Source organism: Heptranchias perlo, chromosome 2, assembly GCF_035084215.1.
Source record: "Heptranchias perlo isolate sHepPer1 chromosome 2, sHepPer1.hap1, whole genome shotgun sequence".
Lineage (NCBI taxonomy): Eukaryota > Metazoa > Chordata > Chondrichthyes > Hexanchiformes > Hexanchidae > Heptranchias > Heptranchias perlo.
This window is the reverse complement of record NC_090326.1, coordinates 86,019,279-86,038,829: the sequence shown is the minus strand read 5'-3', so window position 1 is coordinate 86,038,829 and position 19,551 is coordinate 86,019,279. Positions and strand designations below refer to the sequence as shown.

The following is a 19,551-nucleotide window of genomic DNA, read 5'->3' as shown; positions in this document are numbered from 1 at the left end:
GTAGTCAGATGGTGGGGGTGGGGGGACCCAGATGTCGCGGGGTGGGGGGAGTTGGACGTCGCGGGGGGGGTGGGGAGAAGGACACCGTGGGGGCAGGGGGGGAGTCGGACATCTTTGGGGGGGAGTCGGACATCGCGGGACGGGGGAGTAGGACATCGCGGGGTGGGGGAGTAGGACATCGCGGGGTGGGCAGTCGGACAACGTGGGGTGCAGGGGGAGTTGGATATTGCAGGGCGCGGGGGGAGTAGGGCATCGCGGGGGGAGTAGGGCATCGCGGGGTGGGGGAGTAGGACATCGCGGGGTGGGGGAGTAGGACATCGCGGGGCATGGGGGAAGTAAGACATCGCGGGGCATGGGGGAAGTAAGACATCGCGGGGCGGGGGAGTCGGACATCGCGGGGCGGGGGAGTAGGACATCACGGGGCGGGGGAGTAGGACATCGCGGGGCGGGGGAGTAGGACATCGCGGGGCGGGGGAGTAGGACATCGCGGGGCGGGGGAGTCGGACATCGCGGGGCGGGGGAGTAGGACATCGCGGGGCGGGGGAGTAGGACATCGTGGGGCGGGGGAGTAGGACATCACGGGGCGGGGGAGTAGGACATCACGGGGCAGGGGAGTAGGACATGGCGGGGCATGGGGGAAGTAAGACATCGCGGGGCGGGGGAGTAGGACATCGCGGGGCGGGGGAGTTGGACACCGCGGGGGCGGGGAGTCGGACACGAGGCGGGACGGGAAGTCAGACATCGTGGGGGTGGGGGAAGACGGACACTCTGGAAACAGAGAAACACCATGATAACTCATCACCCTGTGAACTCACATTGCCTGCCACAAGGAGTTCTGTTAGTCTTGAAGGACAGCTGATTTAATGGGACGATGTACCTGCAGGTATCAGGAAAAGAATGCACATAAAGAGCACCACAGAAATGCAACTGGGGAAGAAGCACCACTTCTGAAAATCCTGATGAGGAAACTCTGCAGGTGATAGGCAGATAGACAGAAGAGGTTGTGGGAGACAGCAAGGTGGCAAGAGAAGGTTGGTAAAGGCTAGGCAAGGCTCATAATATGTAATGTCAGCTTCATGTACTTTCTCACAGTAGTGCGATGCCCTTACACTCAGCTACTATTTCTTCAAGGAGAAATGTTGCAGTGCGGATAGTTAAGCTAGCTCTTCTGTTTTTCTCATCATAGACAGCGCTTGGAGGAAGAAGCTGGCCATTGCAACGACTACCACTTTATTTGGTGTGTCCACTTTTATTCATTGAATACACATAAGTTGTGTTCCCCTTGTTAGTTGATGGCTCTCCTGTTCCGCGTCCTCTCCTTACTTTGCACCCTCATCATGCTGTGGGGTTGAAGGTCCTTTCAAACCATCTTTACCATCATCCATTTTAGGCTCCAGAAGCAGCAAGCCTTTCTTCACTGGGATATTATGCAGCAAGCTACAATAATTTTGGAAATTTTTGAAAGGCCGTATTGCAGGGCTCCACCAGATTTCTCCAGCACCGAAAAGGCTTTAGAATCCCTATAGTTTGCTCTATGACAATTTATCTAATCCCCTCTATATAAGATGAGGATAAATGGAGGGATGTCAGACAAGTCAGAGGTTCTGTGCCTATGCTCGGTACCTCAACATCTGCATTTATAGGTAGAGATGCATATATCTCACTTTGTGTATGTGGAGACTCCAATTCTCCAGGGAGGCCAGGATGGCAAACCTGATGACACAATTATGTTATGTGAAAGTCTGACTAACTTTAGTGCTGGATGGTTCTTCAGAAGTACCTAAACCACAGTATATCATGCTTTCACTGCATGTAAGAAGACATTCCAGCGTGATCAGCCACCAGCACAGCCTGATCGGCTGCACCTGCCAAGACTTCATCAACCATATCTATGTGTCCTGACCACAACTGTGGGGAACTGTCTTCATAGGCTATTGGTCTGCAAGAGCCAGATGCAAAGCCTGTCCCATCTGCTGCAATAACACCTGCAGCTACCAAGCAGCATAAGGCTGGAGATACCTAGTGATAGTATTGGTCAGCCACAACCTCAAGCTAGCCCCTACCTCCTTGCACGCAATGCTGCCTAGGCCTACAGGAATGGTGCCCTGGACTGGTAAAAAGGAACACCCTCCTCACAACCACCTCATTCACCACTACCTCCACTTCAGCAGCCACAAATCCAGGGCTCGGGTATTGGGCTGTTCCATCACTTGCCAACAGGCTCTGTTTTATGCTTGCACATTGGGTTTCCTTTTACCTTCATTTTTGCCTATTGTTTCTTAACCGTCTCATCGTTCAGCCTTGGCCAAGGCGACCAATGGGCTGCAGTGCCTTTTGAACCCTTGCAAAGGCTGCAAGGCTTTTTTGGGTTCTTATTCTGCCTCTTCTCTTTAAGTGTTCAAATTCCTTTAAATTTCACCAGAATCACGATTTACCAATCCCACTACTAGGCTGCTCTATGCACATGCATCTGAAATTATGAATTATTATGAAAATAAGCTAAGCATGGAAACTTGCACACTGCACTTCAAGTAAGCTATATACTTGTTTCCAGCCATTGACAACAAAACTGCATACATATTGGAAAATCTAGGTTCCAATGTCTGAGGCACAAATGTGCAGATTACAAGGCAGATTACCTTTAAACAAGGCAGGGGAATAAAATACCTTGCGTGGACTGTAATTTGTTCTCTTCTACAGGTGTGCAATAAATCTAAACCCCTCCACCCCACCCATCCCACAGAGATTAAACTTTCCCTCAGAGTTTACAGAGAAAATTTATAGAATCATAGTAAGGTTACAGCATGGAAGGAGGCCATTTGGCCCATCGAGTCTGCGCCAGCTCTATGCAAGAGCAATCCAGCTAGTCCCACTCCCCATCCTTTCCCCGTAGCCCTGCAAATGTTTTCATTTCAAGTACTTATCCAGTTCCCTTTTGAAGGCCATGATTGAATCTGCCTCCACCAGCCCCTCAGGCAGTGCATTCCAAATCCCAACCACTCGCTGTGTGAAAAAGATTTTCCCGTTGTCACTTTTGGTTCTTTTGCCAATCACCTTAAATCTATGTCCTCTGATCCTTGATCCTTCCACCAATGGGAACAGTTTCTCTCTATCTACTCTGTCTAGACCCTTCATGATTTTGAACACCTCTATCAAATCTCCTCTCAACCGTCTCTGTTCCGAGGAGAACAACTCCAGCTTCTCCAGTCTATTCACATAAATAAAGTCCCTTATCCCTGGAATCATTCTAGTAAATCTCTTCTGCACCCTCTCTTAAAGCCTTCACATCTTTCCTGAAGTGCAATGCCCAGAACTGGACACAATACTCCAACTGTGGCCGAACCAGTGTTTTATAAAGGGTCATCGTGACTGCCTTGCTTTTGTACTCGATGCTTCTAATTATGAAGCCCAGGATCCCGTATGCTTTTTTAACCACTTTCTCAACCTGCCTTGTCACCTTCAACGATTGTGCACATGTACTCCCAGATCTCTCTGTTCCTGTACCCCTTTTACAGTTGTGCCCTCTAGCTTATATTGCCTCTCCTCGTTCTTCCTACCGAAATGTATCACTTGCCATTTTTCTGGGTTAAATTTCATCTGACACATGTCCAGCCATTCTATATCCTCTTGAAGTCTATCACTATCTTCCTCACTGTTTACTACGCCTCCAAGTTTTGTGGCATGTGCAAATTTTGAAATTGTGCCCTGTCCAAGTCATTAATATATATTTTAAAAAGTAGTGGTCCCAAAACTGACCACTGTACACCTCCTTCCAGTCCAAAAAACAACCGTTCACCACTACTCTCTATTTCCTGTCACTTAGCCAATTCTGTATCCATGTTGCTACTGCCCCCTTTATTCAATGGGCCGCAATCTTGATGGCAAGCCTATTATGCGGCACTTTATCAAACGCCTTTTTAAAGTCCATATACACCACATCAACTGCATTGCCCTCATCTACCCTCTCTGTTACCTCATTAAAAAACTCTATCATGTTAGTTAAACACGATTTGCCTTTAACAAATCCGTGCAGGCTTTCCCTAATCAATCCTCCCTCGTACAAGTGACTGTCAATTCTATCCCGGATTATTGTTTCTAAAAGTTTCCCCACCACTGACCTATAGTTGCTGGATTTATCCGTACACCCTTTTTTGAACAAGGGTGTAACATTTGCAATTCTCCAGTCCTATGGCACCCTCCCCGTATCTACGGATGTTTGGAAGATTATAGCCAGTACCTCTGCAATTTCAACCCTTACTTCCCTCAGCAATAGGATGCATCCCATCCGGACTGGGTGACTTATCTACTTTAAGTACAGCTAGCCTTTCAAGTACCTCTTCTTTATCAATTTTTAGCCCATCCAGTATCTCAACTATATCTTCCTTTACTGAGACTCTGGCAGCATCTTCTTCCTTGGTAAAGACAGATGCAAAGTACTCATTTAGTACCTCAGCCATCCCCGCTGCCTCCATGAGTAGATCTCCTTTATGGTCCCTAATTGGCCCCGCCCCTCCTCTTACTACCCTTTTACTGTTTACATGCCTATAGAAGACTTTTGGATTCCCTTTTATGTTGGCCGCCAGTCTATTCTCATACTCTCTCTTTGCCCCTCTTATTTCCTTTTTCACTTCCCCTCTGAACTTTCCAGATTCTGCCTGGTTCTCACTTGTGTTATCAACCTGACATCTGTCATACGCCCCTTTTAGAGTCATAGAGTCATAGAGTTATACAGCACGGATAGAGGCCCTTCGGCCCATCGTGTCCGCGCCGGCCATCAGCCCTGTCTACTCTACTTTTTTCCGTTTCATCTTACACTCTACCTCTTTTGATATCCAGGGAGCTCTGGCTTTAGTTGCCCTACCTTTCTGCCTCGTGGGAATGTGTCTAGACTGTACCTGAACCATCTCCTCTTTAAAGGCCGCCCACTGTTCAATTACAGTTTCGCCTGCCAACCTTTGATTCCAATTTACCAGGGCCAGATCTGTTCTCATCCCATTGAAATCCCATTAGAAGTGATGTTATCAAAAACTGCGTATATTTACACTTAATATATTATACATTCATTGGTTTTAAAAAGGAAAAGGTCTACAAGATAAATGTAAACATACACGATTACCAAATGGCTCATTTCAATATTAATCCTTTACTGATGAGACACTGTTGCGTTACAGGTCGTGAGTTATCTTACCTACTGCTGAACTTTTCAGGATGTTTTTCTCGCATGATATGGAATCTATGGGCTATTGAAGCATCCTAAAAGAAAAGCAAGAGAGAAAATAAAAACAATATTTTTAACTGCAAAGGGTAATATCAAAGTTAATACAGAACATTTTCCAAAATGGAAAAGAAAGTCGGATGGATTCTAAAATGGGCCGCCGATTCACGGTCGTCCATTTTGCGCCACCATCCGAGATGAATTTCACCCCTATGAATCCAATCCCTGAATGGCTCAATAAACTTACATGTAACAAAAAACATCAATACTGGAAACCAGTGTTTCAATGTTGCATTTAGTTTAACCTACAAATTATAATCTTAATAGTTTGTGTAAGAGTGGGTGTAAATCACTGGATTAATGTCTAACTCTTTTTGTACCAGGAATAGGAAGGTCAACATTATTATATTCAGCTTGGAAAATGAAATGCCTCCTTTTCCCAGAGAAAGTGTGACAACATTTCCAATTTCATGGAACTGAACTCTGCTTCCAGTTCCAAAACACAGCTCCTGTTTTCAGCGCTACAGCACAACACGTGCTCAGCCTATCTTCAACCATAAGCTCAGGTGTTATCCAGCTATTGCAACCATCACAGGTACAATGACAATGAACTACTTGGACTGATTTCCCTCCCCCCCCTCACCCCCCGCCACCAGCATAAGTCAGGCAGTGCATTGCTACACTGTATCTGACTGATAAACAGCTGAACCCAGATGAATTTCCAGGTCAAAGCTTATTTTCATGGTCTAGCCTTACTGGGGCATGAAAACGTTCCTGGGACTGAGCAAGTACCTAAGGTCGCGGTGGAGGGGGGTGGGGTGCGCAGGGGGAGGGAACATGTCCATTGCTGTAGGACTGCAGCACGGCTAATTCCAACTGGCTTGGGATCTTCTGGCTACCGTCAAAATCAATAGCCAGATGGCCTCCAGTTCTGCTGCTCCTCATTGCTGGCCCATTACAATTCACAGCTTACCTTCCAGGAGGTTGCTGACAGCCCCTATTCACATCCTCTAATCACAAGGGAGTGGCCACAACCTCCAAAGTTTGCTTCCTGTGGACTCTCTGTTCTGTGGCCACCATGTAGAAACCCAGGAAAATAGCGTGGGTAGTCTATTGTCATCATTCCCACATCAGTTTAAATTGAAATACTTCCGCCTACACAGCTGGACGCTATAGGAAACGACTGTCAAGTGTAAAGGGGATGGAGATCTGGCTTAATGGGTCTCGACTCCAATTTCCTCCATCTGATGCTCCCGAACCAGGTGCTTATGGGGCATTGAGTGGATGAAAATCAGTTCCTTTTTATCTGATGTGTGTTATGATGACCTCTATTGACAAGTGAACATTGGGCAGCATTTCATGGGAAGATGCAACTATTACACAAAGAGTTCCAATGTGTAAAGCTTTTAATTTCTTATACATTAGTGAAACAGATGAGGTGAGAATGCATAGATGCCTTTATATACTGACAAATAATTAGTCTCTGTATGCGTAACTATTCTCAGGTACACTCTTTGAGCATATCATGGAAGAAACATACAGAAATATAAGTAGAGAAAAAAAATACAATCAATTCCTTTTTACTCCATTCAATTTTTCTTTCAATATTTTTCACGAGAGAATGAATCATTTCTCCCATTTCCCTAGGATTTAAATTCTTGTAATTATGTGTAGGTAAATTTTAACCATGTAAATGTAGCCAAGTATAGAATCCTACTAGTGCAGAGCATATTATGCAAACCTTAACATGTGAAGTGTGTTATATACAAAACATAGCATGAGGTGACATTAAACAGGAGCCTGCATGAAACAAAGCATTCTGGGTGATCAGCCTGAAGCTACAATAAATGTTTTTCTTTCAACTGTCACAATTTGTATCCATCAAAACTGCAACCATTTTGGAATTCTGTAGGATTATGTATACTTGAGAGATTGCATCAATGTAATTTAATCAACCAACAAAGCTGACTAAATTGTGAGTTAAGCACATGAATCTGGTTGCACTTTTTCTGCTCCTCTTGTAGGTCTCATCTAGCCTCCTTCTGTGTATAAATACAATTATTACTATTCTGAATCGCACTGTATTTTAGGCTAAATAGCAGTTTTCAGTCTTCCCCACACCCACTACCACCACCTGCTGCATTGGGCACAGATCTATGCATAACATTACACAAAGTTAAGAACTTTGCCTTCCAAATCTGACCGGCACAATCAAGCAGATATCACATTTAGATTAATGGAGTCAGTAGTTTCTATAAGCAAAGGGTGAAGATTCAGAACATTACAATTCCCTGGACAGCCATAGGTATGTGTATCTTTAGATTTTACAGGAGGAAGTGATTTATTTGTATAAATAGTATAATCAGAAGTGAGGACAACTCCACGTGACTTCTGAATCTTCTGCCAATACCGCCTAGGGATTATTAGTAGAATGTAATCCCCCAGATATTGTAGTTAGCAATAATTAATCCTGTGAGGCCTTTGACATTTGGTTGGTTTGTAGTAACTCAAGGCATATGTCCGTGGGATAGAGAGAGCATGCTCCAGCCTCCAATACCAAAAGAACACTCAATGGATTGACGACAGTATATCCTCTCATCTGAGAATTGGGACTTAGAGCCATACCCAGTTCTCATCTGTGTTGGGTATGTATTACGCACAGCTAAGCTTTATTATATAATAATGAACTCTATGAATAGAGTTAGTAATACACAAAAAGCCCCAATTTTGCGAGATCGACAAAATTGAGGCTACAGTCACCCATGTCGTAGAACCCCTTCATGCCAGCAGCAAGGAGGGATGGTATTGCTGAATTTTACAAGACAAGCTTATTCTCTTCATTTGAATAGGATCCCTGCTGCTGGTCCTTAAAAGTGAAAACAGTTTTTGTGGTGCAAATAAATTCTTTGCTGCTGAAACGAATGGCTGCAAAGAGTATTATGGGCCAAACTGCCCCATTCACTGACTACACAAAATGGAGCAACCAGCATCTTCATGGTCATTTGCAGGGAAGCTCCAAAGCAGTGAGGGAGTGAGTGTAGAATAATTCTCATGAATGCTGTGACTGGCACCATTGAGACCGTGGGTATCCAGCTGCCTGAGTCTCGCTGCCGGATGGGGCAGACTGGGAGGATTGCTTGAAAAGACTAGTGATGGCAGCTTTACCCACATCAGAAGCACCCTACAGACTGCTCTCATGAAGATTGCTGGTTGTCTAACTGGGATGCCTAGCACCAGGGACATGACAGGAGAAGATTCAAGATGGCCGCATATCCTTCCATTCCCGCTAGGCCTTTTGAAGGATTCATAAAATACCAGAAAGCAGGCTGCCATTACATAGTAAACATGGCTCCAGTTATTGCAAGGAGATCACACAATCCTTCACCGAATGGTTCCAAATCACAATCATCCCAACAGGGCCACACCACACAATCTCAACTTGCCACCACAGATGCACCTCCCACTCACGGAGCAATTAGACACAGCCTTAGGTTAAGAAGCAGGACGAGTACACCTTTATAGGGATACCAGGGGGAAGTATGGGCATGATGGTTTAAATCACATCATAAATGTAAATAGCATTAAATAAGTACAGATCTTTTGATTGCTCCTTTGTATTAACAGTTGTTTGTTTGGTAGAACTGTGGAAAGATTAGGAGGTAGATTTTCTTGTTCCTGTGCCTGGGTCCTCTGGATCATTTGAGAATAGTAAATAGCGGAAAATTGGGCAGGTTCCCTTCGGGGTGTGCAATCCTCCACACTTTATTTTTCTCAATCCAATAAGCTCAGGTGCAGCAACAGGAAAATCTACCTCTTTTAGTGCTGGGAGGGAACTGAAAGATGACACTTCAGATTGAGCAGGGGAAATGTGTAGCATGTTTTTTTTTGGAGGTTGCAATTTATGGTTTATCATTGAAAAAACAAAGTTGTCAGTGGCAGAATGTGTCTGTTATTGCAAGTAGTTCTTGATCAGAGAGATCTGAACTATTTCCTATCCTATATATCAGATTCCTCCGTGTTGCCCTCCTCCTCTTCATTGTCCTCTTCCTGTGGGCCTGCAGACACATAGACCTCTTCTTCATCCTACCACATTCTCATTCATTTTTGGATGGCAAACCTGCGCTGGATGCACCAGACAGTTATGATTTTGGAGTATTTGCCAGGACTATACAGCAACATCCTACCAGAGCAGTCGAAATGACAGAATCATTGCACCAGTATCCCAAATGAGTGCTCAACAGTAACCTGGATGGTGGCATAGGTCTCATTGTATCTGTGCTCTGCCGCTGTGTGGTGATTTCTCATTTTAATCACCACTCATGGATGTAAAGGGTAGCCTTTGATTTCCAACAGCCCTGGGTAACAGTCATTAACATAATGGATCATATTTCTGTGATCTGAAAGCACCTGAAAATTTATGGAGTAGTATCCCTTACTGTTTATGAATCCATTAGGGTTGTCTTGTGGAACTACGATGGCCAAGTGATCCCATCTGGGCTCTTGGTAAGCAGACCAGGCAGTGAAAGGTCTGAGCCCATTCCAGTTGATATCTCTTTTCCACCAGGAACGTGATAAAGGGGTTTCCCCTGGCAAACATAGTCCTTTTTTTTGTACAGGTATGAACCGCAACTGACTTATTTTGCAGATATCCCTTCAGTGGCTGGAAGGATTCTGTTGCATAGAAACTGACTGGCACTGTGACCTTCACTGACCCAGTTCTTGGGGTTGTTTATAAGTCAGCCCACAGCAGATTGCATTGCTTGGTCATGATCTGCCGACCCCCCGCGATATGTTGGCCGCCCCCCACCCCGCAATCTGCCTCCCACCCCGCGATCCACTTACCCTCACCACTATATCCCGATCTTTCCCTCTCTGCCATGCTCTGAGACCCCCCCTCGCCGCCCCCCACCATACCCCAATCTTTTCTGATTGCCAGGGATCGTTCCCAAGGGTCCCCGGCTACGGCCTTGTACCACAGACTTTCCTGCCCGGCAGCTGGCCAGCCTCTCAATTTGGCCGGCTGCTAGGTGGGAAATGGAGTAAAAAAAAATGATAATGAGTCCTGCCGTTAAATTTGGCAGGACCTCCGCGGAGCCAGCATTTCTGGGTTTTCCAGCCGCAAACACGATCCCCCCTCCCTCCCGGCATCCCTGTAAATATCGGGGCCATTGTTTCTGACAAGTACAGAAGGAAGCTATTCGGTCTTGTAAAGACAAATCTTTGGGTATTAATGGAAGTGAACATACTGTTTGACACGTCTTTGGACCTGTAGATATTGTCTGCTCATGTATTGGTCCTCTTCATCTCGTTCATGTAGCACTACGGCAACAGCCAAAGGGATGTCCACTCTCTCAACCTTGTCAGGTGAAACTTGTACTGCAGCAGCAATTGGCAAGACATCAGGAAAGTGTGGCTTTGCAAATCAAAAACTTCAGCAAAAAAGCAGAAGTGTGGAAAGAAGTCAAGGTAGAGAAGTGTTCTGAGTCAAAAATAGACTTCAACATTCAATGGAACAACAGCAGCCAAGTAAATGGATGTTTTTTGGACTGGAGCAATGTAAACAGTGATATCCCTCAGAGGTCAGTGTTGGGACCATTGGTCTTCTCTCTCTCTCTCTCTCTCTATCTATCTAATCTATCTATATACATATATATATATATACATATACATACATACATACATACATATATATATAAATGATTTGGACTTGGGTATCAGGGGCACAATATCAACATTTGCAGACAACATGAAAACAGAAAGCATAGTTGACTGAAGAAGAATGCAAGCAACTTCAGGTGGACAAAGACGGATTAGTTGAAAGGGCAGATTGATGGTAGAATCAATTTAATGCAGAGAGATGTGAGGTGATACATTTTGAAAGGATAAAAGAGGCCACGGAATAATAAAATTTTAGAAAGAGTTCAAGGATAGAGAGACTTAGATAGAAGCTGGAAGCACAGCAGAAGCAATGCAAATATAATGGGTCTGGGGTAAAATTTTTATTAAGCATTTGCACCAAAGAATATCTAATGATGGAAATTAAACTGTTATTGACTTAAGGTCTAGAGTCAAACTGAAAACTGGCTCTGTACTGCTAGTAATGGTTCAGGTTAGTTTTATTTTGGCTTTGTCAAACCCTAAAAATGCACAGGGCCATTTACGCCAGTGTTATGTCCCAGAGGCAAGACTTCCACCTGCTAACTGTCTGTAACGCTGGCTTAGCTGTAAAACACAGGGCCAGCTCATTTAAACTTCCTCTGATGTTTTCCTCAATGCAACTCCTGTGTAAAGCAGGAACACTGTGCTGGGCGGATGGCAGAAGATTTCGGCAGCAGGCTCGGGGAGCAGCAGGTAAGTAGTGAACCTTACACAAGACTGAGCTGACTGTCAGGTGGTTGCAGTCAATGGCCCCTGTGAAGTTCTGTAGCACGTTTGCGGAACACCTTCTACTGGAGGAGTAGGCAGAGGCAATGGAAAAAGGGGGCAGAGCATTGCAAGGAGGCAGAAACAAAAAGCAGAACATTTTAATGAGGCCAAATTTCAGACATTCCTGGATGAAATGCAGCAAAGGAAAGAGTCCATTGGGTGACTGTGGGAGAAAACATGAAAAAATGTCTCCCATGCCATGTGGAGGAAATGGCAGTGGGTCTGAATGCTATCCCTCTCACTCCCTTACTATTTCTTACACTATAAGACTGAAGGAGTTAATTATAAAGCAAATCTTCCAAGTTCTCACATGCTGCTAAGACTCGGATCACTTACCCTTTTATGAAATGCTCCCCTCTACTTACTTTTCAGAGAAATAGTTAATAAAAAAGTGCCAGTTTTACAAACGTGGCCATTCCCACCTGCCACATATATCGGGAATCCGCGGCAGTGTGCCTGCAATTTCCAAATTGAATCGCCTGTAGTGCACCTTTGTAAAATCAGTCCTTTTATATTATATGCTGCCTTTACTGGTGCATGGCCTGTTTAACCATGTGGTGAATGGTCAGATTGTTGTAATGAAGGGATTTTCCTGTATTTTTCAAGGCAAACAATATGTTATAAAATTAAAGTGTTAAAACAGGCTTAGTAACTGGAATTTGAGTTACTCGCTAAATTTAAATTTTTTACAATACACCCAAAAAGGTCAGCTGTACAGAGCACCAGATGTGATTGATTTCCATTTGGTTAACAAATCATGATCGGAACATATTATTTAGCGGCTGAGAAAGCAAGTCTGTAAACACAACTGTGGTTTGAAAACAAAGGTTACACATCAGGTCAGGGAAAGGTCACATGTATAAGGTACCTGCACAACCTGAGCAGCAGTGATGCTCTGGTGAAGTCTCAAATGAGGAATCCTTTCTTCTTTTTTTTGTTGTATTGCAGCAAGTGAGGGCTGCCAGTGCCAGCATCTAGCGTGGCCAGTTAAAGAAACAAACATTGCTCGCCTGACAATGTACCTTTATTCCAACCATAAGGGAGCACCTTCCACTCTATGGAGTCGATTTCCACATGGAGCATGTATCAGGTGGGTAGTGAATGGGGCATCTACTCCATCCATCCAATGAGGTCAGCGGGCCTCATTTGCATTGATTCCGCAAGCTGCCAATGCTAATTGGGCCCTGGCAGGGCAGACGATCTTGATGGGCCTACTACAGTACCTTAAAGCAGAGGGCTGAAGCATCAAAGTGAAATGGAGCAGCGATTTTGAGCAGCAGGGAAGTTTTTGCTGCACCTATAGCAGCAACGAGGTGAAATATTGGAAACCTTTAGGGGAGTAAATAATGAGTGCCAGACGTGCTTTGTGGGCAGGTTGATGAAATGGCAGCAACAACATAGGTAAAGATACAAATGGGGTTGAGATCCTTACAATGTCATTTGACCCCGATTTGCTTCTATTAATGAGGCCCCTGCCTGTCTCTGGTGGGAGCTCGAGCCACTTAAATTGAGGTTTGCCCAAAAATCAGAACGGACAAAACTCCAGTGGTAAATCATCTGTTCAATTTGTTATGTGATTTTGGTCCCGTTACTGCCCCGTTTTTAGGCGTAAACGGGATGATGAGAAGATGAAAATCGACCCTGATCAGTGTAAATTCTCCTATTTGGCACCCCAAAATAGTAGCCATGCTTATTATCTCTCCGAGCAAGAAATCCTGTTTAGTGGCAACTTATGCTGAACTGTGGGCAGTTTTGTGCTCTCCACCCATTCTCACCAGAAAATCGGTTGAGACTAGCTTCAATTAATTTTACAGAGGACTCTTACAACGAGCAGGCAGAGCTCCTACAGACAGATTTTCCATCCATTAAAATTAAAACAAATGGACAGAAATTTGTGGGCTGCACGTGCGATTCCCCAAATTGGGGTCCTGGTGGACAAGGCTCCGCACCGACAGCATGAGAATAGTATCTAATGTAATGCAGGGGTAAATTTGTGTGTTTTACATTCCTGGGGTGGAATGTTGGGAGCTGGGAGCACATATCAGAACATTGGGCACATATTGCCCACCGTTTTCCATCTGTAAACAGACAATACAGTTTTGTGCAAGGAGTTACATGATTATTTAGGAAATAAAATATGTAAGAAATCATTGTTTATTATAAGCTTTGGTAGGGTCTCTAGCTTTCCATGTTGCTGGGTCACTTCAGACTCCAATCACTGCTATTCCAGGAACTGAGCAATCCTCCATAATCAAATGGGGTGAAGGCAGGACAACCTGTGGTCGGGTGCGAATCAATTTCTCCCCCAATTCTGCCAGTACCCGACATGCTGTCTCCTCTCCCGATGGCAGGTGCAGGTGGAACGGTCTTTGTCAGGACATGCATGAACCTTTTTCTTGTGATTGCACACCAGATGAACATTGATGGAATTAAATCCCTTGCGGTTGACGAACACACCTGGTTGATCTGGGGCTGTTCGGATTGCCATGTGTGCGCAATCGCTAGCACCCTGTACCTGTGGGAAGCCAACCAGAGATGCGATTCCGAGTGCCCTCTCATTCTGGCTATTGTCATCACAGAGCAAGTTTACATATCTCCCAGCCCTGGCAAACAATCCATCAGTCACCTGCCTTATGCATTTATGTGCTGCCGACTGCGAGACCCTCAATATGTCTCTGGTAGTGCCATAGAAGGGACCAGAGGCAAAAAAATGAGGGCGGTGGTGACTTTCATAGCCATTGGTAATGCGTGGTCACCAAGTCCAGCAGGAAGCAGGTCTTCTTCAGGGAGGCTACAGACGTCTGTGACCACCTGACACGACAATCTCAGCCTTCAGAAGCACCGCTCTTCCGAGACATCAAGGAAGCTGAGCCTCTGTCTGCAGATCCTGTTAGTTGGGTAGTGCCTCCTGCAAACTCGACCCCTCCTCTCTGTGTTGTCCACCTGCAGCTCCCTCCACAGCAAAACCCTTGCTGCTTTGGTTGCTGGTTATCTTCCTCATCTGAAGTCCAATCAAAAGTAGCCATGTCACCACCCATCCTGATATTCTCTGTGTGAACACTTTCAAACTGTACAAACAAGTCTCTCACAACACGTACTCTCACCAAACCATTTCCCAGAGCGAACTGAGGAAGCTGTTGTGAGCAATGAGCCTTAATTCATATCGGAATTCTTGACCTTTAACCATCCCCATGAATTGCTGCTCAATCTCGCCTTCGTTTGACTGACGAGTATCCCAAACCCTGGGAAACCCATGCAGGAAGCGTTAATTTAAAATCGCTGCCAAAATCTCAGGAAAGGAGCCTCATTTAAATATTAGAATTAGGGACTGCCTCTCCAGAGCAGGTTACAAGGACGCCCCGATATCCGCTGCGATTAAAACGGATACAGGCCCATGCGCAACGGATTGGGTTTGTGGGGGGGGGGTTAAAATTCACCCCTATGTGTTGTATTTATCTGGATTTTACATTATTGATCTCATGACATTTTGCAGCCTTTGGCTCCACACATATGTCATATAAGAATATCACTGTCAAGGATACTCTGTAAAGGACAACACATTTGTTAAGTTAAAGTAGAAAAAAGAAAATTAATATGTTTTGTTTAAGTTTCATAGACTAATAGCCTGAATTAAATGTGTCTCAAGGAAGAGTGGATACACTTAACATTTCTTATTCAGGTGCCCTGTCGACTATTAAGACAGAATAACCTGTTAAAATGAGCTAATGAAGTGTAACTGAGAACTACAGAGCAGCAAGAATGATTCAGCAGGTTTAATTCTTTAATGCAAAATTTCACATTTCTTCAAATGAACCCGATTATATGGGCATAATTGAACCTGAAGCAGACTAAACACTTCATATGGTTTAAATGCTGCACATAATTCATGTTACAAATATAAATGCAAAAAGAGTACTTTAAAAATTAATGAAGTAGAATTTCATTCTGCATTGGTCAAGACCAAATAAATGCTTATTTCCAGATTTTCACATAACAGGAAGATTGAAGAAGCAGTCAACTACAGTAATAGCTGCACTGTATAGGATATGAAATTTGCAACACTAATATATGTAAAATGATCAAAAGAATATCCTCACACTATATTACCATGCTTTTATTAGTATCACACATGGAGTTATAGTGCAACACATCATATAGTACAGATATATTAAAATGAACACCTGAGGAGTTGAAGGTTTCTTATACATTTTTCTAATTAAAATGTACATTGAAATGAATTACAACAGTCTTACAGCTCAAGGATCTGCAATCAAATCTAGTGCTGCTAATTGCTTGATAGTCTCTCATTCACTGCCAGTAGTAATGGTTTCAAGCGGAATTAATTTGAGGTCGTCTTACTGCAATTCTTTGAGTTCTTTATGGGTATGAGTGCACCAAACAAAATTGTCCATATTTTGGCACTATAATAACAGTCTCACTAAAAATGCCTAGGTGAAATAAAAATGTTACACTGCTACAGTGGAGGGGTACTGTTTTGAGAGTACAGTTCAGGTATACTGTTGGACTAGTGGAAGGAGCTTTACTTTGTACTTAACCAGTGCAATACTTGACCTGGGAGTGCAAGGTATTCCCAGACATACGTCATCTCAATATACACAAACATATCACAAAAGAAAAAAGCCAGTTATGATCACAGAGTGTTCAGTTCCCAACTAGGAAGTGGCAATTTCCAATACCATTGGATGAGGTTTGCCAGCTCTTGGTCAGGCTGCTGAATGGAAGCCTCCAAGTGAGACTTCTAATTGAGTGCTGAATTAAGTACAGTTGGGTGCAAGTTTGTGATGTGGATCAATATATACTAGAAGCAGGGCTGAAACTGAATGCATTCATTTCATATAGTACTCATTTAGCTGGAAGTGAGATGACTTTTATCCCATAAATTTGAGCTGGATCCAAAGCCAGTTCCTACAAGTGAAAGAAAATTCTAACTCATTTGCTTCCCTGATCCCCTCAACCAAAGCTGGTCTAATTAAAAATGCACCACTTGGTGACTTATGAATTAGCCCACTGTGTGATTGGGTTATCAGTTCCCTCCCACTTTGTCAAACAACCTGTCCCCTTTCCATGAACCCCAAATGAAGCATCCGACTGCTGATATAACAAGAAATGCTTAAAAGACGTGTACAGATCTGTATAAATTTAGTGCCATACTGGTACTCAGAGACAGGGAAAAATATATTGCCTACTATATTACTGCAGTCACCAGGCATCACTGGTGGCAGCACCATTACCAAAGGGAAATACCACCACTGTATTAAACATATAGCAGGCTGTGTGTGTCCTCATTCAATGTGTTCATTTCCTTTAAACTTATTAATCTTTTGTTTCATACGTGAGCAACTTGAAAAGTACCACAGCACTCAGGAGTTATTCAGCTTCCTTCATGCATAAAACAATCTTCAGATTTCACTGTGCTCTAAGGAATATTAGACAATTCTGTTGGAACAATTCTGGCTGTCATGTTTTCCAAAAATGCTTCAATCTTCTGCAATTGTAAGAGGTCAGTGTAGTATGCTCTTGTTTCATTTATATCCCAGGCAATTTTTTGAAACTCATATAGTCACTGCGGATCTATCCTTAGACTCTCCTCTTGCTCCTCTATATGTTATCCCTCAGTGACATCATCCACAGGCATGGGGTCAGCTTCCATATATGTGCAACGACACCCAGCTTTACCTTTTTATCATCTCCTTCAACCCCTCAATTGCCTCTGTGCTGTCAGGCTGCTTGTTCAGCACCTCAATCTCAGATAAGTTAGAAATTGCTCCATCAACGTCGAGAAGATGAAAGCCATTCTCTTCAGTCCCTGCTACAAACTTCCCATACCACCAATTCCATTCTGCAACATAGCTACTGTTTCAGGTTCAATTAGACTATTTACATACTTGCTGTCCTGTTTGACAGTGAACTGAGTTTCAAACCCCACATCCTCTACATCACAAAGACTGCTTACTTCTGGAAAATTTCCCATCTCCACCCCTATCTCAGCTCCTTCACTGCTGAAACCCTTATTCATGCCTTTGTCACCTCCAGACTAGACTACTCCAATGTCTTTACTGGCTTCCTGCGACCCTCCATGAACTCCAACTTGTCCAAAACTCTGCTGAATGTACCCTGTCTTGCACTAACTCCTCCTTGCCAATCACCTTTATTCTTGCTGGCCTACATTGGCTCGCTTTCCTCCAACACATCATAGAAACATAGAAAATAGGAGCAGGAGTAGGCCATTCGGCCCTTTGATCATGTCTGATCCATGGCATCAAATTTAAAATTCTCATTCTCATCTTTAAATCCCTCCATGCCCTTACCCTACTCTATCTCTGCCATCTCCTCCAGCCCTATACACTCTGCCAAAAACTCTATCCTCCAACGCTGGCCCCTTGTGCATCACCTCTCCCTTCAAATACCTGGGTCCTACTCTTTGGAATTCCCTCCCTAAACTTTTCCTCTTATCCACTTCCCTCTCCTCCTTTAAAAACCTTCTCAAAACCCATTTCTTTGACCATTTTTGGCTCGGCTCTGTTTTCCTAACACCTGTCTATGAATCACCTTGGATGTTCTTTATATTAAAGGCGCTATATAAAGGGAGCTATTGTTGCGGCACTAGAATCTAATTGACACCACTACTTTCTACGGTGGAGAATTTCTGCAATTGTATGTAAAGTCCATCAGACAAGAAAAAGATTTGGGTGAATATGATTTAAACACAATGATAAATATGCTTCATGAAGCTGAGACATATCGAATATTAAGATTCTCAGTTAAGGAGCTTTGACTAAGGTCTTTAATATAATGAAAGGATTGGATTCAGTCCAAGTAGTTAGGCTATTACATAGAATTTACAGCACAGGAACAGGCCATTCGGCCCAACTGATCTATGCCGATGTTTATGCTCCATGCGAGCCTCCTCCCTGATCTAACCCCATCAGCATAGTCAAGCTGGGTAGACTAGGGAGAATTGGAGACATAAGGCACTTCTTTTTTCAGTGAGTCATTGACCTCTGGAACATGTAGCGGTGCAGATTTGCTGCAAGCATAAAAAAGGGAATTGGATGAGTTTTAACTGCATATAGAAGATAGGTGGGTATTGGGGGTCACCAGGTCCTCCTGGAACTCACTTGAGAATCTTTGAGGATCAGAGAGGAATGTCACAGAATTCTTTTCCTACATTTGCCTAATATTTTTTTCACTTTTTTTGCCTCTTCCAGGAACTTGAGTGGCTGGTGGGTGGGGGCCGATGGTGTTCAGAAGTTACACCCTGATAGCATCGGAAATGATTGATGGACTAGCTGGCTTTACCCGTCCTTTTTCACATGTTCAAAATCAACCCAAACTCCAAGCTGATAAATTTTTGGAGAGGTTCAACTGAACTAAGTTTTGATGTCTGTTGTATTGTTTTCCAAGCACTTTTAATGCCCTACCTTAGACACAACATTAATATAACCCACTTTTCCATACTGTTGTGCCATAAATACAATGCCCCTCTAGCAATGGGGAGAGTACAATCATTGATTGACAGACTATCTATTATGACACAAATATAATTTCATACTAATGCAAGGGTAGAAAAATATAACCTCAAACTGCATTTATATAGCACCTTTCATGAGTTCAGGACGTCCCAAAGTGCTTCACAGCCAAGGAAGTAATGAAGTGTCGTCACTGTTGCAATGTAAGGAAACCTAACAGCTAATTTACTCATAGCAAGGTCCCAGAAACAGCAATGAGATAAATGACCAGTTAATCTGTTTTAGTGATGTTGATTGAGGGATAAATATTAGCCAGGACACCAGGAGAACTCCCTTGCCCATCTTCGAAATAGTGCCATGGGATCTTTTACGTCCACCCGAGAAAGCTGACAGGGCCTCGGTTTAACATCTCATCCGAAA

At 43.8% G+C, this 19,551-nt stretch overlaps 1 protein-coding gene across 1 annotated transcript in view; it reads right to left on the bottom strand.

The window, feature by feature from the left end:
* Nucleotides 1–19,551, bottom strand: part of dgkb (diacylglycerol kinase, beta) — a 635,142-nt gene that overhangs the window by 235,102 nt on the left and 380,489 nt on the right. The window contains exon 19 of the mRNA XM_067998463.1: nt 5,189–5,253. Within this exon, the coding sequence (XP_067854564.1) occupies nt 5,189–5,253 (65 nt within the window). The remainder of the gene's footprint in view (nt 1–5,188; nt 5,254–19,551) is intronic.